Source organism: Chelon labrosus, assembly GCF_963514085.1.
Source record: "Chelon labrosus genome assembly, chromosome: 16".
Lineage (NCBI taxonomy): Eukaryota > Metazoa > Chordata > Actinopteri > Mugiliformes > Mugilidae > Chelon > Chelon labrosus.
Window position 1 is genome coordinate 26935219 of NC_140349.1, and position 24812 is coordinate 26960030.

Genomic DNA, 24812 nt, shown 5'->3' on the forward strand with positions numbered 1-24812 from the left:
TGCCATATAAGACGTTCGAACTAGCTGCACTCTGCAGGGTCTGTGGTGGCGTCAGCCATCCTGTGTGGAGTGGTCTGCTGGAGCAGTGGCATAGCAGAGAGCTGTGGCAGTGGCATAGCAGTGGCATAGCAGCTTCAGTGAGAGACTGCTTCACCCTCGATGTGTGAAGGAAAGATACAGAAGGTCTTTCTGAAGTTTTTATGTAGATGGTTAGGGACAATGAACAGTCTCTGCCAATGCAGCTGTGCACTTCTTTATAAGAGAATCCAATAATTCCAATAATTCTAGGAGTATTTGTAAATGTAAAGCCACCACTCACCAACATGAAGAGTGAGTCCACGGGCAGTATTCTGATTTCGTTATTATTAGACTATTAATTGTTTAACTAGTAGGCCTAGGCTAAGTTGCTTTTTTGGACTGGAAAAACATCACACTTTTTAAAATGACATCATATTGTTCATTGCCAGTGTTATGCCAATGCAGCTGTGTGTCTGTTTATCAGAGAATCCAATAATTCTGGACCTGACAGCATTCTTATTTCAAAAAAACAAAAAAACAAAAAAAACTGTATACACATTCAAGAGACCAAAAAGACAGAAAAGATGTGCATTATCGAAAATGGTGGGCCGGTCTGGTCAAAAATGCAAGATGAGACTGTTCCAGGCAGGGTATCTTGAGCCCTAACCTCTGCGAACTGGTAAGACATGTTGGGTCCCAAAAATGGACCACTCCTCTCCAAAAACAACTAAGCAAATTCTCAAGTAGGCACCATATTGGTTAACTAACTACCATAATTCCAAAATAAACTAAAAAGTGTGGCAATCCAATCAGACTTAAGATGTGAGGGCACCAGCTTTACTAATTAAGCTTGGTTAATAATTTAGTTTAAAGTTAAAGCATGATAATGACTAACTTATTCAAAAATGTGCAACTACTAAAAACTTTCGTTTTTTGCTTCCTACATTAATGTTTTTAATAGCTTAATATTCTAAACCTCACAGTATTGTTCTACAAAGTAGTGAAAAAAACTTTAATGAGAATTTGTGTCAGAATCATTGAGTGGTACTGATTTCGTGCACTACCTTTTTCTGGTAACCCATCGACTACCTGTGTGGCTCATAGGTAGAGACAGTAGTCCGTGATACAGAGGGTTAGCAGTACAGTCCTTGGCACATAGACCACTAGCTGAAGGTTCCTTTAGCAAGACATTGAATCCTCCAGTGCATGGCACTGGTGTGTGTATGTGTGTATGAACAAATGGCTTGTTTATAGTTCTTTTCTACATATTGTTAGTCAAAGCACTTCATAGAATAGAATAGAATGTCTTTATTGTCATTGCAGTAAAATGAAATTAAGGTGGCCTGACGTCCCCCCTTAGGTGCAGTAAAAAAATAAAAAATAAAGGTAAGGAATATAAGAAAACTGGAATAAAAAATATGTACAAAACTATAGACACTGCCATGACATAACACTGTTATTGCAACATGAAGTTGCACTTGTTTGTGAGAAATTATTGCACACATGTATTGCACATTACTATGGGAATAATTGTATATTCACTTTATTTCTTTAGTGTTCGAGTTGTTCGGTCATCAGTCTATTAGTACTGGCCTTCAGTGTTCTGTACCGTCTACCAGATGGTAGCAGTTCAAAGAGTGAGTGTCCAGGGTGGGTTGTGTCCTTTAGTATCGCCTGGGCCTTCCTCAGGCAGCAGGAGTTGTATTGTTCCTGTAAAGAGGGGATGGGGCAGCCAATGATCCTCTGGGCTGTGGTGACGACCCTCTGGAGCGCCGTACTGTCTACTGCAGTGCAGCTAGAAAACCACACGCAGATACAGTAAGTGAGGATGCTCTCTATGACACCAGCAGTCTTTGGGAGAGGTAATTGTCCTTTAGAGAGGAAATAGAGTCTCTGCTGTACCTTTTTTACAGTGGTTCTGGTGTTGGTGCTCCAGGTCAGGTTGTCCTCCAGGTCCACACCCAGGAACCGGAAGCTGGAGAGCCTGTCCACACAATCCCCTCCAATGAACAGTGGTTGAGTGGCCACTTTCCTCCTCCTGAAATCTAGGACGATCTCCTTCGTCTTGGTGGTGTTCAGGATGAGGTTGTTCTCAGTGCACCACACTGTCAGCCACTCATCCCGGTATGCAGACTCATCCCCACCTGTGATGAGCCCCACCATGGTGGTGTCATCAGCAAACTTTATAATGGTGTTGCTGGGGTGGGTGGAGGTGCAGTCATGTATGTAGAGGGTGTAGAGAAGGGGGGTCAGCACACAGCCCTGAGGGGAGCCGGTGCTGAGGCTGATGGCTGAGGAGACATGGGGGACCACTCTCTCCCTCTGAGAGCGATCGGTCAGGAAGTCCCTGATCCAGAGGCAGATGGAGTCGGAGATTCCCAGTTCTGGCAGCTTGGACACCAGTCTGCTGGGGAGGATTGAATTAAACACAGAGCTGAAGTCCACGAAGAGCAGCCGTGTGTCGCTCCCGTGCTGTTCCAGATGGGATGTAGCATTGTGCAGGACTGTGGCTACGGCATCGTCCGTGGACCTGTTAGCCCTGTAGGCAAACTGGTGTGTGCCTCACCTGGTACTCCTCCACTCTGAGGGTGTTGCTGCTGTGGGCTGGTGGATGAGGTGAGGTTCTCTCTGGTGACGGCACCTCAGAGTGAGCAAAGAAGTTGTTTAACTGCTCTGCCAGTGGGGCACCACCATCATCAGCTGACAGGCTGCTGGGTCTGTAGTCGGTTATATGCTGGACCCCTCGCCACACCTGTCTGGATTAGTTTGTCTCGAAGCAGTCCTCTATCCTCCTTTTATATGCATCTTTAGCCTCCCTGATTCCCCTCTTCAGGTTGGCTCTGACAGTGCTGTACAGCTTCCTGTCCCCAGACCTGAAGGCGGTGTTCCTGTCCCCGAGCAGGCGCTGTACCTCTTTTGTCATCCAGGGCTTTCTGTTGGGGTAAACCCGGATGTGCCTGTCCGCTATATTGATGTCCGTGCAGAACTTTGTGTAATCCAAAACTGTTGATGTATACTGCTCCAGGTCCTGATGTTCAAATACATTCCAGTTGGTTGTCTCAAAGCAGTCCTGCAGTTGATGAGACGCCCCTTTGGGCCAGGTCTTAACAGTTCTGGATGTGACAGTATAGCGGGGTGTATGCTGGTATTAGTAGCAGGGATATGTAGTCTGACTGACCCAGGTGTGGTAGAGTCTTGGCCCTAAAACCCAGCTTGATGTTAGAGAATAAAACGTATCCAATGCATTTCCCCCCCTTGTGCCGCATTTAACATGCTGGTGTAATTTGGAAGCACTGTCTTTAACACAACTTGGTTCAGATCCCCAGCTATGATGTGGACAGCTCTAGGATACAAGTTCTGCTGACTGCTGACGGTGTCACGAAACAGTTCCAGGGCTGAGTTAGCATTAACCTTTAGTGGTATATAAACAGCAGTGATGAGGACGGCAGTAAACTCACTAGGTAGATAAAAGGGCCTGCATTTCACAGTCATATATTCCATACCAGCCAACATTAGGCTATGAAAAAGAGGGAGTGGCTGGATTGCTCCACTTGCAACATCCCCGCCACGTTCAATTCAATTCAATTCAATTTTATTTATATAGCGTCAATAACAATACAAATCGTCTCAAGACGCTTTATAAAAACCCGGCCTGAAACCCCCAGAGCAAGCCTGAAGGCAACGGTGGCAAGGAAAAACTCCCTTTTAACAGGAAGAAACCTCGAGCAGAACCCAGCTCATATGGAGGGACCCATCTGCCTAAGGCCAGCCGGGTACAGACAGAAGAAAGAGAGAAGAGAACAGCAAAGAGAGAAGAGAACAGCAAGATAAACATACATCTGTCATAGATACACATATCTGACTAAAGTGTACATGTGGAATCTTATGATACAAACTGATAATGTTACATGACAGTTTGAAAATGTAAGAGGAATCATAGGCAGGTTGGAGAACTGTTCATTCAGGTGAGAGAGAGAGAGAAGAAAGAAGAAGGACATGTAAACAAAACAACTTTTAATGAGACTTGAATCCATAGCTACAATGAAATGTGCTACAACGTACATCCTGAAATGACTCTACAGCCTTCTTGGGGCCAAATATGTTTAATTTTAATCACAATAAAATACAATATACAATTGTACATACAATAATAACAAAAAACATTGCTGTCAAAAATGTCAGTTTCTAAACCACACACATACTAAATGATTTTGTAAAACGTTCATTATTAATTGTAACTGAAGAAAAACATTTTCTAACCAAACATATTTTGTTTGTAAATTGATAAAATTCAAAATAGCAATTTCCAGTCTGTAGAGCACTTGCGTTAAATTAATATAGTTACCCCCTTAATAATGGGGTCAAAATGAAGACACACTTTAACTGCAGTCATCACAAAAAACGAAAAGGATGTTGTTCTTCGCAACCAGTATTGCCATCACACCCCTCAGGCTCAAGAACGACCCGATGCTTGGTGTTCTTTCTGTGCCTCCACTGCTTGTTTGCGTTTAGCACATAATTTTCCCCTCCGTGTTCCACTCAGGAGTTGCCCCGACACAGTTTACAAAAGGCATGGTAGACGCTTACGTTACTTGCGACGACACAGGTGAACATGTCACACCACGCAGATTGAAACTTTGAAGCATATTTTTTGTTTGTTGTCTCCATCTTGCTCATTTTGTGTAGCCCGGGAATTGACGTGAGCTTGGACGTGGGCAGTGACGTATGGCGCACAAGGCACATAGGGAGGGAGTGTTTGGGTTGGGTTGCCAGGTTGTCAGGTACCAGGACACATGAAACACTATATAGTGTTGAGTCATGACTCATTTCACTTTAAAATTGGGAGATAGTGGGAGAAATTACAAATCGGGAGCAGAGCAGGAGAAATTGTTAAAAATCGGGAGACTCACATCGCATAAATCGAGTGTTGGCAGGTATGATATTCCAGGTCCATCTTTTCCTCCTTTCACAGCGCCGCTTCCGTCTTCTCTTCTCTGGGATGACAAACCGGCTCCTAGCGATGTCTGCCGGGATGTTATGGGAGCGGATAAACTCAGTTGTAACAGTCTGTTTGTTGCGTAGTCCGATTTCCAGAATATTGTGTCGGCTGTAGACGTTGTTCGCATACCCACACACACACAGTTCACACACACGCAGCCATACAAAACAGGCAAAAACAAAGCACCTAGCGGAGGAACAGCCCGCCGCGGCGGTACCCATTTTCTGTTTACAAATGCACACACAATCGAACATTTAGGCTACACACACACACTCAACTATTTACAGATGAAGTTAACAAATAGTCCATGAGAACTCTCTCATGACACCCTCATACTAAGACTTGTGTCACTTTATCCCCATGGCACCCTTTGCAGTGTCAAGTTATTTTAGTTTTGTCAATAAAGATTTTACTAAAAGAATGATTGCTAAATAAATTGCTAAAATGAATTGAGTGAAACCCAAATTGGGTGAATTGTAGCCAGAATTAACACATCTGTTGTTGTGTTTCGCAGGTTATTGTGGGTCTCTATAAAAATTACTTAATAAATGTGTATGACAATACAAACAAAACAAAACAAAAACAATAATACACACAAAAAAACATCAGTGTCTATACCGATAATATAATTTGTGTGGTTCGTACTTTTATGTGTTCAGGTGCCCATCAAGAGAGGAGTTCCCCCTCATAGAGAGTGAACACAAGGCCCATCTGAGGAGACTCAAAGGTCAGGAGATATGTATTAATGACACAACTGCAGGAGGATATTTTATTTGACGTTAACACCTTTGAAGTGAGTCAGTCACTATAAATATTAGCCACAACAGTTTCCCTGGAGGAGTTTGAGAACATCTATTGTCAATAGTTAGACTTACTTCAAATGTACTGTCAACTGAAGACATCCTGGTAACACTTCAAAATGAGTATGAAATATTAGTAAAGCATTAGTAAATACTTCTAAAGCATTACTCCTACATTTATAGACATTAGTAGCAGTTCATAAATGCAGTCATGAATGCTTCATTCTTAATTTATAAGCATCATAAACTGCTTATGAACTGTATTTTACATACCTTACTAATAATCAGTTTGTCATTTTATAAATTAGACATTAAGGTATTCACAAACTAGTTATTAGGGAATTATCTGTGTTCATAAAATCATTTAGAAAGTGTAAGTAATGATTAGTAAACTGTATAAATGTACATTTCTGCATTATATTGTTAAATCATGTACTAGCAGTAAATACATACACTTTTATTCTCTAATTAATGATTTATTCCAATGTTTATAAAATGTATTTTCATTGCTATTTTTGTGAGCTCATCTAAAGTGCGCTATGCCTTGTAAAGCATTTACAAAGGAGATCATTTAAAGCCTTACTTATATTCTCAACAGAAAAATTAGACAAACACAACACAGAGTGATACAAAACAGATGTTACTGAAATACTGTATATTCATTTGAAAGAATGTGAGACCTAGATTCAGTGTCTAACCAACAGCAAAACTGTCTTTTAAAATTTTCAAAAAATTTAAAATGTTGTTTTTAAGAGCAGGATTTGATGGTGCTGTTTTGTGCTAAGACAATCTTCCACACACTGAAACTACATCTTAAAACGTAACTGCCTTGAAATTAAAGAAAGGGTTATTTTTTTTAATTTATTTTTTTTACTTTTTAAGGAGTTATTCTGTACTTTTATTTTTCCAAATTACTTATACTGTATGTCTGGTGTGTGTGCTTAATGGATACAGTGTGTTACATGTACATATGTGTATGAGGAAAATGTATGAGATTAGGCAGGACTTGTCTCCTGTATAGTATTAGATTTGTGTTGCATGACTGATTAATCTTCAACCACCATCCACAGCTGATCTCCAGCAGAAGGACCATGAAATGCTGGAGCTCCTGCAGGAGAGGGTGACTTTATTCTGTGAACTGGCAGTGGTGAAAAGTGGTCAGAAGTGCCCACAACCTCCCATCAGTCGTTACTTGTTCAGGGCAGACACACCTCAGGCTTCCCGTGCAGAAAAACTCCTTTTGGATGCCACAGCTGAAGGTAACTCAGTCTAAGATTGATGTCAGCTAAAAATGTTGTTGTAAAATTGTGGAGAAAGCAAAAACTGACTCCTTGTCTGACCACACAAGATGTGAACACTGTTTAACTCAACAAAGTGGGTGTCACAAATGTTACTTTAACAACAATTCAGCTCCACAAGCTTACAGCAGCAAAACATCAAACGACACTCAAAGGGTATGATATACCATAATTGGTGGTTTGTGTAGAATGTACAACAAACCACCAGTTATGATGAAAAAAACACAGCTTGCCCAATCTCCTGATGGAAGTAGAGACAATAAACCACAACAATTCTTGCAAGCAAAATAGTCATGTACCATATATATACAGGTAATGTAATTGTTTCATGCCCCTATGTTTTGGTTTATATTCTTTATCAGTCTTTCATGTTACATCACCAGCTATCTTGTGCTTGTATTACTACCAGATTCTATATGTAGGCTTTCTTCAGATGTATGACATATGTATGTTTATCTGGTTCCTCCTGCTGCCCTCTTCTCCTCCTCTTCTCTCTCCTCTTCCTTTTTCTCTCTCCACCCGGCTGGCCTCAAGAAGATGGGTCCCTCCATATGAGCTGGGTTCTGCTTCTGTTCAGACCTTGCATTAAGATCCGATCTGAGCGCTCCGATCACATAAAAGACAGGTGTGAACACCCCCAGGACGGATTGAGATTTGAGAGATTCGACCTCTGACCACATTTGGAGGTGGTCTAGCATGCATGTATTTGGGCATGTGGGCAATCCTTTGGTAGTGTGAATGCAATGCGTCCTGAGTTGCATTAAAGACTGCATCTACTTGACAGGGTCGCTCCTGCATCAGCAGAGTTTAGTCTCACACGCACACGACCGACACAATGTAAGTGATATCTGTTCATTAGTAATAAGAGCCTTTTAAAAAATTCTGTCCTTGTTAACTAAGTAATTAATAAACAAATCTAAGTAAGAATTTACTTAGAATGAGATCTAATATGGGGCAGCACAGTGGCATGGTATTTAGCACTGATGCCTCACAGCAAGAAGGTTCCGGGTTTGAATCCACGGGCAAAAGACATGCTCGCTAGGTTAATTGGTGATTCATAATTGGTCGTTGGTGTGCATGTGAGTCTGAATGGTTGTCTTTGTGTTAGCCCTGTGATAGACTGGCTAACACACAGGGTGTACCATCGACAGCTGGGATAGGCTCCAGCACCCACCACGACCCTTCACAGGACAAGCGGTTACAGAAGATGAATGAAATGAATGAAGTATCCATGAGTCCATGAATTGTGTCTCTGTGATAATTACTGATGCAGTCATGTTGATGTATCAGGAGCCGCATTGAGTTAAGTATTTCCTCATTTACAGATGTCATTGCTTACCTTTATTGCCAGAGATAACATTGCGCATAGAAGCTGGGTTGGAGTTATAATCTGAGTTTTGTGGAGGTCTAACTAACATTAGAGGGACGATCAATAAATAATAACTTAACGTGTATGCCAAAGTCATGTTGCACACACATAAAACAGCACTGGTGTCAGTTCTGGAGCCGCGGTGGAGATCCATTAGAGACAACTAATGTTACAATATGCAACTGCGCCCCAAATGATGTCGGGGTTTATTTGCATACAGAGCACGAAATTGAGATTGGATCTGGAGACGTAATTGGAGAGGCATGTTAATGCCGGGTCTGAACACACGTATCTAAAGCTGATCGACTAGCCCACATCAAATCTTAATACAAGGTCTGAACAGGCCCGCTTGTTCTGGGGTCTCAGGCCAGGTTTCAGGTGGGGTATTGTAAAGCGTTGTGAGATAATTCACATTGTTATTGACATATTTATATATTGTATAAATGACATTGAATTGAAACTGAATAAGGAATTGATTGATCAGAAAACATTTCTGTGTTTCCACAGTGGAGAGGTTGACTGAGCTCCTCCTGGGTACAAGTATCAATATCCCTAAGTTGTGCCACCACAGCCACATGGACATAGTAGAATCCAGTGAGTCAGTGAAAACTCATATTTCTCTTACATAAGATCCTATTAGATGTGTTGAAAAATGGGTATGCATTTGATCCTAAATTGTCTATGTGAACAAAAGAACATGAGAGCTGAGTAGGGCAGCAGAAGAAGCTACAGGTGGACATGGTGTTGGTACTAGTGGTGGGCGGATCGATCCAAATATCAATAATATCGATACCAATGTTGGTATCGAGATTGATCGATACCAATGTAATGAGATCGATACTTGAGTTTCAGTTTCTCTCATTTCATTAAAGAGGCAACCTGACTCTCTAAATGCCGCTGCTGTCACAGAGCAGAGAAGGCTCATTTTGCTCCTCCTCCCCCCTCGTGTGTTTGTTGTACCTTCATCTGACTCCGCGACACCAGGTGACCGAACACCGCCCACCGCTGCCAGGCCCGACCAGCGGCAACGCATTACACACAACGCAGAGACGGAGCAGGAGAATTGCAGAGAGAAAGAGTAGGGCTGTTTGGTTATATTTTCGGGCAGAGAAACGATAGCAAGTTGTACTATTTGCAAAAACTGGCGACCTGTCCAGGGTGTTCCCCTGCCTCTCGCCCGATGACAGCTGGGATAGGCTCCAGCAGACCCCTGCGACCCTTAACAGGAATAAGCGGGTACAGAAGATGAATGAATGAATGACTGCTTTGTCTTTCCTCAGGTGACCAAGACCTGCTGGTGAATGGAGCCAGTCATTTCTCTGACAAGGTGAGCTGGAGGCCAAGGTTCAGATGGCAGCAAAGGGTTTTTGAGGGGTATGTCTGACAGATCTGGGGCTGAATGCTTTCTCATACACTCCTGATCAAAATTTTAAGACCAGTTGGAAAATTGCAAGAATTTACATTTTGCACTGTTGGATCTTAAGAAGGTTCTAAGTAGTGCTTCAAAATGCAAAAAGAAGAAATGGGAGTGAGACAAGAAAAAAAATTGAGTAAGCAATTTATTGCAAACAACCATTGAACTGAAATAGGCTGTTCATCAGCTGATCAAAAGTTTAAGACCACAGCCTTTAAAAGCCCAAATCTTTGCAAAGATGTGGATTCAGTGTCATTTTCTGTCAGGTACCCACACTGTCATGACTTCCTGATGGCAAAGGCAAAAAAGCTTTCTCTCTTTGAATGCGGTCGGCTTGTTGAGCTGCATCAGCAAGGCCTCTCGCAGCGTGCCATTGCTGCTGAGGCTGGACGCAGTAAGACAGTCATTTTAAACTTCTTAAAAGATCCTGAGGGTTATGGGGAAAAAAAGTCAAGTGGTAGACCCAAAAAATTTTTACCGGCCCTGAGCCGGAGGATCCAATTGGCTGTCCGTCAAGACACGGGATGATCCTCGGACCAAATTAAGCTTGTCACTGGTGCCAACTGCAGTCCCATAACCATTAGACGGCATCCGCGAGAGAAGGGTTTTAAGAACAAAGAACGTCTTCAAAGACCTCGTCTCCTTCAACGGCACAAAATTGCCCGTTTGGAGTTTGCACGAGAGCACCAAACATGGGACATTGAAAGGTGGAAGAAAGCTTTATTCTCTGATGAGAAAAAATTTAACCTTGACGGTCCTGTTACTGGCATGACAAGGAGATCCCACCTGAGATGTTTTCTACACGGCACAGTGGAGGGGGTGCCATCATGATCTGGGGGGCTTTTTCCTTCAATGGAACAATGGAGCTTCAGGTTGTGCAGAGGCGTCAAAGGGCAGCTGGCTATGTGGAGATGTTGTAGGGGGGATCCCTCATGACTGAAGGCCATCGTCTGTGTGGTAATGACTGGGTTTTTCAACAGGACAACGCTGCAGTTCACAATGCCCGCCTGACAAAGGACTTCTTCCAGAGAAATAATATCACTCTTTTGAACCATCCTGCGTGTTCCCCTGATCTAAATCCAATTGAGAACATTTGGGGTTGGATGGCAAGGGAAGTTTACAAAAATGGACACCAGTTCCAGACAGTGGATGCCCTCCGTGAAGCCATCTTCACCACTTGGAGCAACATTTCCACTAGGCTCCTGGAAACACTAGCATCAAGCATGCCGAAACGAATTTTTGAAGTGATTAACATGAATGGCGCAGCTACTCATTACTGAGTCCTTTTTTGAAAATTTTATTTCTGTTTTAGGGGGTTTTTGCTTCTTTTTTTTTTTCAGTTTAATGGTTGTTTGCAATAAAATGCTTACTTAATTTTTTTTCTTGTCTCACTCCTATTTATTCTTTTTGCATTTTGAAGCACTACTTACAGAACCTTCTTAAGATCCAACAGTGCAAAATGTAAATTCTTGCAATTTTTCAACTGATCTTAAAATTCTGATCAGGAGTGTAGTTTGAAAATGATCAGAATCTCCCTGAACTCTAAAGTGTGAGTGTGTTGGTGTAGTTTTCTGTAGTTTAACCTTCATGCTAGGAGGCTGACAAATTACACCATATTGTGTTTGCACTGTTCCACATAATGTTAGTCAGTTAGTGTCAGGAATAGCCATCAAAGGATGTTTCCAAGAAATGGTTGTATGTGTCGATCCTGTGGAAATATCCATCGTTAACTGGGGTTTGAGAAGTTTAATATTTGAATTGCTCTATATATTTACGTATATCTTTGAGTGGGTCTGTTTTATGATATAAAATAGTCAATGCCTGGTAGAATGTCATTGGTTGTTTACTGATGATTCATTAAACACATCTAGAAAAAAAGGATTTACTTGTGTGCAAAATGTCTCACCTGTTAGTTTTGATGCCTCTGATACTCTGAGGTCCAAATGTTTTCTCTCTTTTTGTCAATCTTTGACTTTTCTTATATTGAATTATGTTTAGATGTACACAGTGGGAAAGGATATACTATCAGGTCTTCCAAAAATTGTGTTTGTGTGAATGAGTGACTAGATGTGTCACTGTGGATATAAAGAAGTTGTGTACCAATATGTAAAAAGGCACTTTATAAACACACACAGTGTTTTTTCTGCGTATGCCCAGCTCGTTCAGAAGAGCAATAGCCGATTTTGCCACAAATCCATGGCATAGCTGTCTCGGCTGGAATAACTAGCTGCTCATTTAAGTCCGCCCTCATCTCCCAGGCTCCTCCTACTCTTAGCTGTCCCATGTTATGCCTGATGCTTGCTTGTCTAGCCTTTTCTCCCTCCCGTGCAAACTTGATGTGTCTATTCTTTTTGTGAATGGCTATGGAATTTACAGTGGGGAAAATAAGTATTTGATACACCGCAGATTTTGCAAGTTTCTCCCCTTATAAAGAATGGAGAGGTCTGTAATTTTCATCATAGGTACACTTCAACTGTGAGAGACAGAATCTAAAACAAAAATCTAGGAAATCACAGTGAATGATTTTTAAATAATTAATTTGCATTATATTGCATGAAATAAGTATTTGATACACTAAAAAAACAGAACTTAATATTTATTACAGATCCAATTACAGAGATCAGACGTTTCCTATAGTTCTTGACCAGGTTTGCACACACTGCAGCAGGGATTTTGGCCCACTCCTCCATACAGATCTCCTCCAGATCTTTCAGGTTTCAAGGCTGTAGCTGGGCAACACAGAGTTTCATCTCCCTCCAAAGATTTTCTATTGGGTTAAAGTCTAGAGACTGACTAAGCCACTCCAGGACCTTGAAATTCTTCTTACGGAGCCACTCCTTAGTTGCCATGGCTGTGTGTTTCAGGTCATAATCATACTGGAAGACCCAGCCACGACCCATCTTCAATGCTCTTACTGAGGGAAGGAAGTTGTTACCCAAAATCTTGCAATACATGGCCCCATCCATCCTCTCCTCAATACAGTGCACTCGTCCTGGTCCCTTTGCAGAAAAGTACCCCCAAAGCATTATGTTTCTACCCCTATGCTTCACAGTTGGGATGGTGTTCTTGGGATTGTACTCATCCTTCTTTTTCCTCCAAACACGGCGAGTGGAGTTTATACCAAAAAGTTCACTTTTGGTCTCATCTGACCACATGATCTTCTCCCATGTCTCCTCTGGATCATCCAGATGGCCATTGGTGTGGCTGTCCTGGTTTAAGTCATACCTCACTGACAGAGAACAGTTTGTCTCAATTGGGAATTTCAGATCTCCAAATTCACCCCTCTCACATGGTGTCCCCCAGGGCTCTGTCCTTGGCCCCCTGCTGTTTTTAATCTACATCCTTCCCCTAGGCCACATAATACAACATCATGGGCTCAATTTTCACTGTTATGCAGATGACACCCAGATTTACATTCACACCAAGCCCGCTCACATACTATCATTATCCAATCTGGTCAGCTGTCTAAATGCCATTAACAACTGGATGACTCAAAATTTCCTCAAACTCAATCAAGATAAGACAGAAGCTATTCTCATTTCCACCCCTAACACTCTAAAAAAAACTTGAACATCTGCAGCTATCTATCCCCGGCTATTTCACTACAACCTCTGCTGAAGTTAGGAATCTGGGCGTAATGCTTGATCCTACTCTCTCATTTGAGTCACATATCAAAAATATCACCAGGGTGTCTTTCTTCCACCTCAAAAGCATCTCCAAACTCCGACCCTCCCTCAACGCATCTGCAGCAGAAACTCTCATACATGCCTTCATCACATCTAGGCTTGACTACTGCAATGCTCTACTGTACGGCATCCCGGCCAAAACCCTAAACAGGCTGCAGTATGTCCAAAATTCTGCTGCAAGGCTACTCACCCGCACCAGGTCCTGGGATCACATTACTCCCATCCTCCAGCACCTGCATTGGCTTCCTGTTCACTACCGCATTCAATACAAAATCCTTCTCTTAGTCTATAAATCCCTACACAATCTGGCCCCATCTCACCTATCGGATCTCCTTATCCATGCCAACCACTCCCTCACATCTGCCTGTAAGCAATCAATACCTTTCTTTTCCTCCTCTGTAGCTCCCCTCCACTGCCTCTTAAGGAGTCTCTTCTCCTGGATGAGTCTATTGATCTCTTGCTGACCCCTAGATCTAACTACCTGCCCCTCTAGTTTCTTCTGTTTCTCAAAAATGCCAAATCTTTCCTTACCATAATCGTAAATAAGATCTCCCATTTTCTCCAACTTACTCTCCGCCGTCTCTTTAAGCCTACCTAGCACACTAGTCAAATCGTTGATGTCCTCCCACTTCCTACTTTCTGCTGCACCTGGCCATTTAACTATCAATTTCTGACCGCTAATTTTCTCCCTCTTTGGCTGGCTGGCCTCTCTGTCTGCTAGAATCTGCCTCAGTGTTAGTGGTGATGATGTCCTGTGAACCGTGGGTTACTTCCGGTCGCTGGACTTCAATCGACTGACTTAAAGGGGAACTACTGTTTTTTACAACCTGGACCTTATTTCTAACATGAAATACCATCGTTTATTCACCAATATCACTTTTGTTTCATTTGCACTTGTTCAGGAACTAATTAGATCATTAGATCATGGAAATAAGGTCCTGGTTGTAAAAAACAGTAGTTCCCCTTTAATGCACTTCTTTGGAAGCAGCTATCAATGCAGGGTCCCTGTGTTCCCTCTGCCAAGCACTTTTTCCTCCCTTGATGGATTCTGAGGCCCTTTACCGTTGTTACGTTTTGCCAGCCACACACACAAACCTGCTGCTTCTTCCCACCTCCATCTGAAATAATAAATGCTGATCAGCATGAGTGGGTTTCCTATATACTCCGATGCTGAGGCTTCGGCCTCCTTCCACATGCACCAGACAGTCCGAGAAGGCCAGACTATCCCAGCTGATGTCCTCCCGAATTAACTTGATGTGTCCACTGCATTGGTGTGCTGTGTGAAAGATTCCATCTCCAGTGTCTTGATTTTAACCCAAGTGTCATCCATGTACCTAAACCAGTGGGTTGGAGTGGTTCTTGTGAAAGAGTTCAGGGCTCTGGTCTCTACCTCCATACACACAGGTGACACTGGTGAACCTATCGCATAGCCGTGTTTTTGCCTGTAGAATCCTCCATTAAATTGGAAAATTTGGTTCTGCCAGCCAAGGTGTCATCCTTTCGTAGTCTTTCCCATACTATTTTTGTGACTTCTCTGAAGGGGATGCACATGAACAGGTAAGTTACATCATAGGATAGAACTGATTGTTCCTGTTCTATAGGATTACAAAAGGAACCAAGAAAAGGCGATTCACACAGTTAGCAATGTCAAAGGTTTTTCACTAGTACACCAGTGTATGTGTTTGAGACAAACAACAGTAATAAATGTGAAGTTTGTGTTTCACAGGAAATCTATCAGGGGCTGGTGAATCTCAATGTTTGTCTCCATGCACTCCAGGTAAGCAGGTTTTTGGACTTCTTTAACATGCTTAAATGATATTTAACACCACACAGCACATGGTTCACAGTATGCAGTCACTGAACAGCGTGAGCGACAGCGTGAGTAAAACCTGTTGCCTCTCAGAACAAGGTACAGTCCTAAAAAAATCCACTTTTGTTTTATAACTGAATCATATTTATAAGAGACAAGAAATTACAAAGAACGCTCACTCTAAAAGTGAAAATTATTTTTCTAATGTCAACGAATTAAAAACATCAAATGTAAAACAAGTAACTGACACAATTCCAGCCAATTGGTGATCATAGTCTCATATTTAATAAAATGGAAATCACCTGAGTGCAGTGAATGTGTCTTCAGTGGCTGGAGTCTTCCTCTCTTCCTCATGACTGCAGAAGAAGCATGAAGAAGACTCGGGAGGAAGGTCTCCAAGATATCTTTGACTTCTCTAAAGCAGTTAAAATCTTCAGCAGCTGAGATGGGAGAGACTGCATACAAACTGTTGCATAGTCTTCACCAGTCAAAGCGTTAGAAGAGAACGGCAAAGAGAAAGCTTCTGTTGAAGAAAGCCCAGCCAGAGTCCCACAAACACACCATCCCTATGTGGAGCATGGTGGTGGCAGCATCATGTAGTGGGGATGCTTAAATTACTTAACTCTTTGTACATGTATAAATATTAAGTTTATGAATCATTTCCTTACACGTTCTTAATTATCTTTCAAACCACTGATAACTAGTTTGTAAATACTTTAATATTTTATTAATAAACTGATCATTAGTAAAGTATAAACACGTTAGACACGTTATAGAGATGCGTAAGAATAAAGCATTTATAATTGCATTTATGAACTGCTTACTAATATCTATTAATGTAGGAGTGATGCCTTATAAACGATGCATTTACTCTACTAATGCTCCATAGTGTGTAGATAAAGTGTTACCAAATCTTTGAAAATGCATTACGTTTTCTTGTTCTTACAGGGAGCAGTAATCAAACAAGACTCAATCTTGGAACTACTATTGCAGCCACAAAATACTGTGGCACCAGCTCCAGCAAGAGTATTGCACCCCTTGTGCCGAGATGCTGGAAATCATGAGGCCACTGCAGGGTCAACAGTTGGAGAACTGGCTCTCTTACAAAGACAACACAGCTTGCTGCAGGAGGAGCTGCTGAGGCTGCGGGATGCTGAGAGTCGGTTCAAGTACAGTGAGAGGGCCCGGGCTAAGCTGGAAAAACAAGTTCGATACACAAAGGGCTGCAGTGGGCTTGCACTTTCTACCCAGTCACAGGGGAAGGAGGCCTCTGACGTAAGAATCATTTAATTATAAAACCATAAATAGTACATAACCAGCAAGAAAGGATTTTAAAAATGGTTAAAATCAATAGTGTAAAATATCCTCTTTTCTTTAGCCTCTAGTGTCACATTTCAAGAGAAGTTCTTGACATTGGTTCTTAGAATTCCATCATTCATCTCAGTAGCAGGTTTCCTTTAACGTTTGAGAGAACCCTAATGATGTCATTGGGGCTAATAATAGCACAATAGGAGGAGGCTAACTCCTTCACCAGGATTACAATAAAGTACATGCTATCTGTGTTTCATCACTCTTTTTTGCAGGTTCAGGCTTTAATACTGCAGCCAGGAAGGATCGGAAATGATACCACACACGCCAGTCTGGAAAATGTCTATCAGTCGGATGGCCCTCGGGAAGGCAGTGATCTAGATGCAGAAGTTACTTCAGATGATGATGATGATGATGGTGATGATGGCAATGCATCTGAAAAATACAAAGGTTAGTTGACAGAACATAAAATGATGGCTGCTTTGAGTTTTGGCAAACTGGCGCATTATGAGAATGGTTTTCAAATCTCACATTTCTAAATTCAGTCAATCTGGAAAGAATGTACTTTGCACAGAATGGTTTGGATAAGCCTCTGTATAGTTACATTATCAAGGAGGTAATTGTCTCAGGGCCAGGAGAGGCTTATGTCCAGGTTACTTCAATGGTTGTACATACCATCTCTTCAGAAGTCTATTGTCTTTTCTGCATTCAAGTAACTTCAGTTCTGTTCTACCATAAGCCATTTAATTTTGTTATAATTGTAGAGTAGACATGTAAACTAAACACAGTGGCAGAAACTCTGTGTATCATTCATTCATTTGATATTACACTGGGAATCCATAATCAAAAAATAGAAAATTCATGTGTCTATGTGTGTGAATGTGACACAGAAAAACAAACACTCAACAAAATTGGGGAGGCCATGGCTCATTAGGTAGAGTCGGTTGTCCACGAACCAGAGTGTTAGCAGTTTGATCCCCTGACCCACATGCCAAAGAGTACTTCAGCAAGACACAGAGTTATTTCCGGTGCTTGGCACTGATGTGTGCATGCTTGTCTGAATGAATGGGCACATGTATCATTGTGACTGTAAAAGCACTTTGAGTACCAGTAGGTAGAAGCACTATATAAATACAAGACCCATAACCACTTAAAAAACCCGGGGACCAATATTGTTTTTATTTTTCCAGTTTGTGTGACCTGGAAGTTATCTAGTGCCTTAGTTTTGAGTTTCATTCACGTGGCTATTGAGTAGAGGAGAAAACTCACAGCTCTTAATTTCATTTTAAACTATTACTGTTTTTTCCAAGCAAGAGCTGAGTTGTTTTAACAAGCACCACACTTGTTGGTGACGAGTGCAGTGAGGAATGTACAGACTTGTTCACTGGGGAAACAAAACACCCCCTTCACAAACGTATCTCCTAACACAGGTGGGCCAGCTCATCACAAAATCATTCAGCTGAAGGACAAAGGACACTCCTTTGAAGACAACAACGTTTCACATTTTAGCCAGAGAAGACAGATGGTTTGAAATAGGAGTAAATTAAGCCATCTACGTCAGATTGGAAAAACCTTCTCTGAACATAGAAGGTGGACTGAGATATAATCTGCCATCAATCTACAATACAGTCCTATAGGCGGTTTATACTTCTGTGTTAAATTGACGCAGAGGCTACATCTGCGCAATTTCCGAATCAGTTGTTATGGATTAATAAAGAATTTGAAAGGTTAACTGAGGAGGTTTGGAGATGTAGACATCTGTTGTTTGTTGCTGAAAGTTTCAGTCGCCATTGTTGAAAGTGAAGCAGGAAGTGGAAAGTGAAGCAGGAAGTAGTAAGAAAAATGAACCAGACTGGCAAAAAAGACACTGTGGGTCGAGGACAGGATTAAACTGTTTCCAACTACACATAAGTATCTGATTGTTTACAGACACTAGTCATGCAAGTTTCTGATAGGAAAAAACAACACATGATAGGGGCTTAAACTCCCTATCAGTCTTTTAGAATTGAACAAGCTATTTGGATGAGTGGTAAAACATCTTCAAGAAACTCACTCTTTTCAGCTTTTTTGGATAGATATGGGTAACTGAGAACCTTCACAGACTTAGTTGTTTTGACTTTAAATCTGCAGTCAATTTACCAAGATAGCACCTACATTAGAATTGCTTGAGAAAGGTTTTGTTTGATAGGCAGTATGAGACCATAAGATAAATAAATCGACTTTTCTCCAAAACATTATATGATTTATCTAACATTAACCTGCATTAGGCAGATCTTCAAATACTGAAAATGTCTAAGTTCTAAAATGAAAACAGTAACAATGTTGTGTCCTTTATTCTCTTTTCAAGATAAATTTTATTGTTTTTGTACAGTGTCCTTGTGTGTCTTGAAAGGCGCTTATAAATTAAATGTATTATTATTATTATAAGCTGCAGCAGTGGTGTCATCAACTATGCAGCTGCTCCCGTCACAGAATAATCACCATGCACCCCCACCCAATAACCCCCATCCTCACTCCAGTGTTTGTACTTCAGAGCTGAACTTGCTTGAAGTTGCTTGTCTGTCTATTTCACTGGAGTCATGTACAATTTCAACGAATAGACATGGTGCAATTTCCACAAAGTTACACTGCCTGAAAGATCCTGCCAAATTACTCGGTAGACATCTCTTCTACTCATAAATGTTATATCCCTGGAACAAGATGACACTCTCCATAACTCTCAAGTAAAAAGGCTGTGGTCAAACATATACTAATGAATGGGTGATGTGAAGACTCCTGACTGACTTCCAGGTTGCAAAAAACAGGAAAATGAAATGTCATGCATACATTTTTCTCTGGGCCCAGCATCAGTATTTTATATTTTTCATCTGAGCATAAAAAAACACAATTTGTTTTTAATATCACAATCATAAATAATTTTAAAAAAGTTTTTCATTTTTTTTAAATTTTGAATTCTTAATGGACTATCGGATGAGTAGTTTAACAGCTCACATTATAAAGCACAGTAATACACAACTGGGGGAGCTGTAGAGTAGTGGTTAGAGGCGCGGCTTGGGACCGGAGGGTCCATGGCTGCACCCAACTTACTCCCCGGGCGCGGTTTGCTTAGAGGCTTAGAAGCCCACTGCTCCAGCTGTACACACTCCTATGTGAACGAATGGATGGGTCAAACAGCAAAAACATACTGTAATTTCCCCTCGAGGATCAATACAGTATAAATTATTTATTTTTTTATTCATTATTACACTGCCTGGCCAAAAAAAAAGTCGCTACCCAAAAAAAGGTCACACACTCTAATATTTCATTGGACCACCTTTAGCTTTGATTTGAAGTTTCTGCAATGTCATAAGATCTTGTATTGATGATGGGAGAGTCTGACCACTGCGCAAGGCCTTCTCCAGCACATCCCAAAGATTCTCATTAAGGTTAAGGTCTGGAGTCTGTGGTGGCCAATCCATGTGCGAAAATGATGTCTCACCCTCCCTGAACCACTCTTTCACAATTTGAGCCCAGTGAATCATGGCATGGTAATCTTGGGAAGATAATATCCATTGATGGAATAACCTGGTCATTCAGTATATTCAGGTAGTAAGCTGACCTCATTCTCTGGTCGCATAATGTCACTGAACCTTGCCTCTCTTCTTACCCTGATGTGCCCATCACTCTGGAACAGGGTAAATCTGGACTCATCAGACCACATGAACTTCTTCCGTTGCTCCAGAGTCTAATCTTTATGCTCCCTAACATATTGAAGCTATTTTTCCGATTAGCCTCAATGATTTGTGGTTTTCTTAAGGGTACACAGCTGTTCAGTCCCAAAACCTTGAGTTTCCTTCACATTGTATGTGTGGAAATGCTCTTACTTTTACTATTAAACATAGCTCTGAGTACTGTTGTTTTGCTTTGATGTGATTTCACCAAATGTTTAAGTGATTGACGATCATGATCAATCAGGATTTTTCCACAATTCGTCCTTGAAGACTTTCTCCAATCTCTTTAGATGTTTTCTCTGCTTGATGCATGCCAATGATTTGTCCCTTCTCAAACAGATTAATATCTTTTCCATGGCCACGGCATCTGTCTTTCGATATGGTTGTTTAAGAAATGAGAAGCTGCTCATTGCATCAGTTGGGGTTAAATAACTTGTTACCAGCTGAAAGATAATCGCCCATGCAGTAATTTTCCATTAGGAGGCTCGTACCTATTTGCATAGTTAAATCCAGATGGCGACTTTTGTTTTGGCTCGGCAGTGTATATTTCCATAGCATTTAGCCATTAAGAGACTTTTGACATGAAACATCTGTGCAGGTAATATTCCACTTCAACAATTTCGTCCTGCATGATGATGTAACAGAATGCTATGTTGTAAGTTGTGACAGATGTATGAAATTGAAAAAGGAAGACACACTGCTTAACACTGGATACTACTGAAATGCTATTTATCTGTAGTTTTACAGGAACAGGACTGAATTTATAATTGTTTGTCTCATTTTCAGATCAAGATATTCCAGAGGAGATCTGATCCGTGGCATAGTTTCAGAGAGTGTATTTCACCGAAATATACACACACGAATTGATTACAATGAGAAAATGTTGTACTTCTTGTGGTTAAAATGCTTTTCTTAAGTCTGAGTATTTAGCTTCTTTGCTTTTGAGTAGATGACTTGAGATAATGAGTCGTTTTTCTTTGGTTTGTTTAGATTTTCATTATTCTATGATCTATGCAGAGTGACAAAAACAAATTGGAACTAATAAAAATATAAAGGTTGTGCTATGAAGTGTTTGACCCTAAACTTTAAACCGCAACACATTTCACACCAAAATTGTAAGACAGAGCCAGTAAATTTAAACTTCTACTTCTTGCAATAAGAAGTCCTGCTCAGTCTGATTGTCAATGGCTCTTTGTCATTGGGCAAAAAGAGGAGTGTGAAGATTTCACATGTACTCTGTAACACAGAGCCAGTAAATTTAAACTTCTACTTCTTGCAATAAGAAGTCCTGCTCAGTCTGATTGTCAATGGCTCTTTGCCATTGGGCAAAAAGAGGAGTGTGAAGATTTCACATGTACTCTGTAACACAGAGCCAGTAAATTTAAACTTCTACTTCTTGCAATAAGAAGTCCTGCTCAGTCTGATTGTCAATGGCTCTTTGTCATTGGGCAAAAAGAGGAGTGTGAAGATTTCACATGTACTCTGTAACACAGAGCCAGTAAATTTAAACTTCTACTTCTTGCAATAAGAAGTCCTGCTCAGTCTGATTGTCAATGGCTCTTTGTCATTGGGCAAAAAGAGGAGTGTGAAGATTTCACATGTACTCTGTAACACAGATGCATCTGTATCTGCTGTCATAAATATTTTGTTTTGTTGCCTTCCTCAACGGATTTACACAAATTCTCTGATATCATATCGAAATCATACTGATGGGGCAGCAGTTTGGACTATTTCTTATTTTCCTCTCTGTTTTATACTTATTGCATTGTTTAAAAATCCAAAAGATGGATGAAAAAAATACTTACAGATTACATCACAGGCACTGTAAATGGTCACAGGTACATATGACTGAACACAAATTGCTCAGTTATTTTTGTTCTTTCGTTCTTATTTTGCAACACAATCATCTTTCATTCTGCAAAAGACAGGAACATTTACCTGGCTCTTATAGCTTAATCAGTGTTGTGTGAATGCGTATGGCATACATGTAACAGCCATTAATTTATACTACATTAGTCGCACATTCCAGCTTATATTCATGAAATAACATTGTTTTTTACAATGTCATATTAAAAAAAAAAAAAGAATCATTTGTTTACATTAGGATTTTAACATTCATCATCATTCATTAATTTTTTCCTCAAAGACCAACCAGATTTTGCATGCAACAGTAACCTTTCAGTGTGAATATTGTGGAAAGTGGCTTGAACTACTCACCTGAGATGCAAGTGTTTTTTTGGTTACAGACAGAATGTGATCATAATCAGTGTATTTGAATGGTCCAACTGTATGCTTACTTTACTTCTTGGTGTGTATTTTTGTCTAATCCAAATATGATTTCTCTAATTTAATAATGTTTTCAACCAACATAATGACAAGTGTGAGGTACAAGCATCTACAGTAGCTATTCATCATCAAGTTTAACCTAGTTAACAGTGAGCCTAAGCCAGTTAGTATCATGTCAATACTAATTGCCACTTATCTGGAATCTGGGAGGCAACAGCCAAGGAAAAGTAATCTAGATAGACAGGGAACAAGGGATAGGTTCTTAGTAAACCCCAGGCACCTAGGCCCTAGTCTTGGTTTGTTCCGTGGTCTTTTCCCAGCTCGATGCATAAGAAGGAAAAAGGTGGCAGGAATACCTCCCGGGAATACCTCAGCAGCAGTTCCACACTGAAGTTACTGTGTCAGAGCTCCTCAGAATTCCCAGCTCACGATGAGGCTCAAGCCCCTCTACATCTTGTATAATGTCTACAATGAACAAGGTTACTGGTGGTGGGACCCCATAACTGAATAGTTTTGTTTCTTTTAGTCAAATCGACCAGGCCACAAGGGTGAAGCACCAGCCACCAGGCCCCTGTCTGTGAGTTTTCCTATCAGGCAAGGGTTGCCTTCTACTCAGTGAGGTTGCTCCTTATTTTGTTGATGTACAACAGAATTGATTTCGTAGATGAAAGGTAAATGAAGATTGGATGCATTCAGAAACAGCAAATAGCTACACACGCTGGGCAACATCCAGGGAATGGACATAGAGATAGTGGACTATAATAAGTACCTGGGTGTTCACCTGAACAAAAACTGGACTGGACTGACCACACTAGGGCACTGTGAAAGTAAGTCCAGAGCAGACTGTACCTGCTAAGGACACATAGGTCCTTTGGAGTGCATGGAGCACTCCTGAGGTCCTTCTATGACTCTGTGGTCTCCTTTGGCAGTCAACTGCTTCACCTGTACTTTGTGAAGGAGCATTACCATAGGTCCTCCCTTCCTGCTGCCAAGAGGTTCTACAACTAATTGCGCTCCCAGTAGACCACTATGTAAAACATCTATCATTTTTAATTAGCTATTTTGTTGTGTGCACTATCCTTTAAACTGTATGCTGCTGTAACACTGCAAATGTCACCACTGTGGAATAAATAAAAGGATTATCTTATCATGCTTTGATATATCTAGCTCTTGTGTAACCTGTGAGTGTAACCCTCTCTTATAACAGAAAAACTATGCCGCCGACACTGGGCAAAGTATAGCATCTAGGTTTGGGCTTGTGTCAATATCTCAGACTTAGGATCGTACCCCTCAGGTTAACTTCAGGTTTATTCAGATTCAATTCGAAAGGGAGATTGGCACACTCAAACAACTTGTTGGATATACTTAATAAAATCCTTGTAACAATTTGCACTAACACTAAGTAACTTTTACTGTCGCAAGATTAAGTAAATCTCAATAGCACTGTCCGCATTGCAGTGAAAGTGAATATTGTATTTATGGAATATGTGACCAAGAGGCAGGAGGTAAATGATGAAGAGGACTGGACCGAGATTAGAACCTTGTGGTACACCAGAGGAGATGGGAGATGGCTGGGATGCAAAAGTTTTTAATTGAATGAACCGAGTTCAGCCAGTGAGATATGAGTGGAACCAGTCCAGAGGTGTGCCAGATAGTCCAACGGATACCAGTCTATGGAGAAAAATGGAGGGAGATAGTGTCAAAGCTGCGGTCAGGTCAAGGAGGATGAGAATAGATAGGAGTCCAGAGTCTGCTGCCAGGAGGAGGTCATTGGTTATTTTGAGTAGAGCTGTTTCAGTGCTGTGATTGGGACAAAAACCGGACTGTAACTGTTCATAAAGGTTATTGTTGGAGAGATGAGAGTGGAGTCGGGATGCAACCGTTTTTTCCAGGATTTTAGAAAGAAATGGCAGATTGGAAATAGGCTGGAGGTTATTGCTGGGGTCTGAACCAGGTTGCTTGAGAATCGGAGTTACTGCAGCACATTTGAGAGATGGTGGGACTGAACCAGAGGTGAGGGAGGAGTGGATGATGGTGGTGATCAGAGAAAGGGGGGGACAGGCTTTGACGAGGGGTGTTGGAAGGAGGTCGAGTTGACAGGTGGATGGTTTCGA

General features: G+C 41.2%; 1 protein-coding gene across 1 annotated transcript in view; it reads left to right on the plus strand.

Moving 5' to 3' along the window:
• The window catches only part of LOC311501643 (rho guanine nucleotide exchange factor 2-like), a 77446-nt gene extending 52972 nt beyond the window's left edge, over nt 1-24474 (plus strand). Inside the window, exons 15-22 of the mRNA XM_084563596.1 lie at nt 5677-5744; nt 6888-7076; nt 8992-9078; nt 9765-9811; nt 15311-15361; nt 16343-16669; nt 16978-17152; nt 21199-24474. Coding sequence (XP_084419722.1) covers nt 5677-5744; nt 6888-7076; nt 8992-9078; nt 9765-9811; nt 15311-15361; nt 16343-16669; nt 16978-17152; nt 21199-21224 — 970 coding nt within the window. The 3' untranslated portion in view covers nt 21225-24474. The remainder of the gene's footprint in view (nt 1-5676; nt 5745-6887; nt 7077-8991; nt 9079-9764; nt 9812-15310; nt 15362-16342; nt 16670-16977; nt 17153-21198) is intronic.
• Nucleotides 24475-24812: the final 338 nt, after the last annotated feature.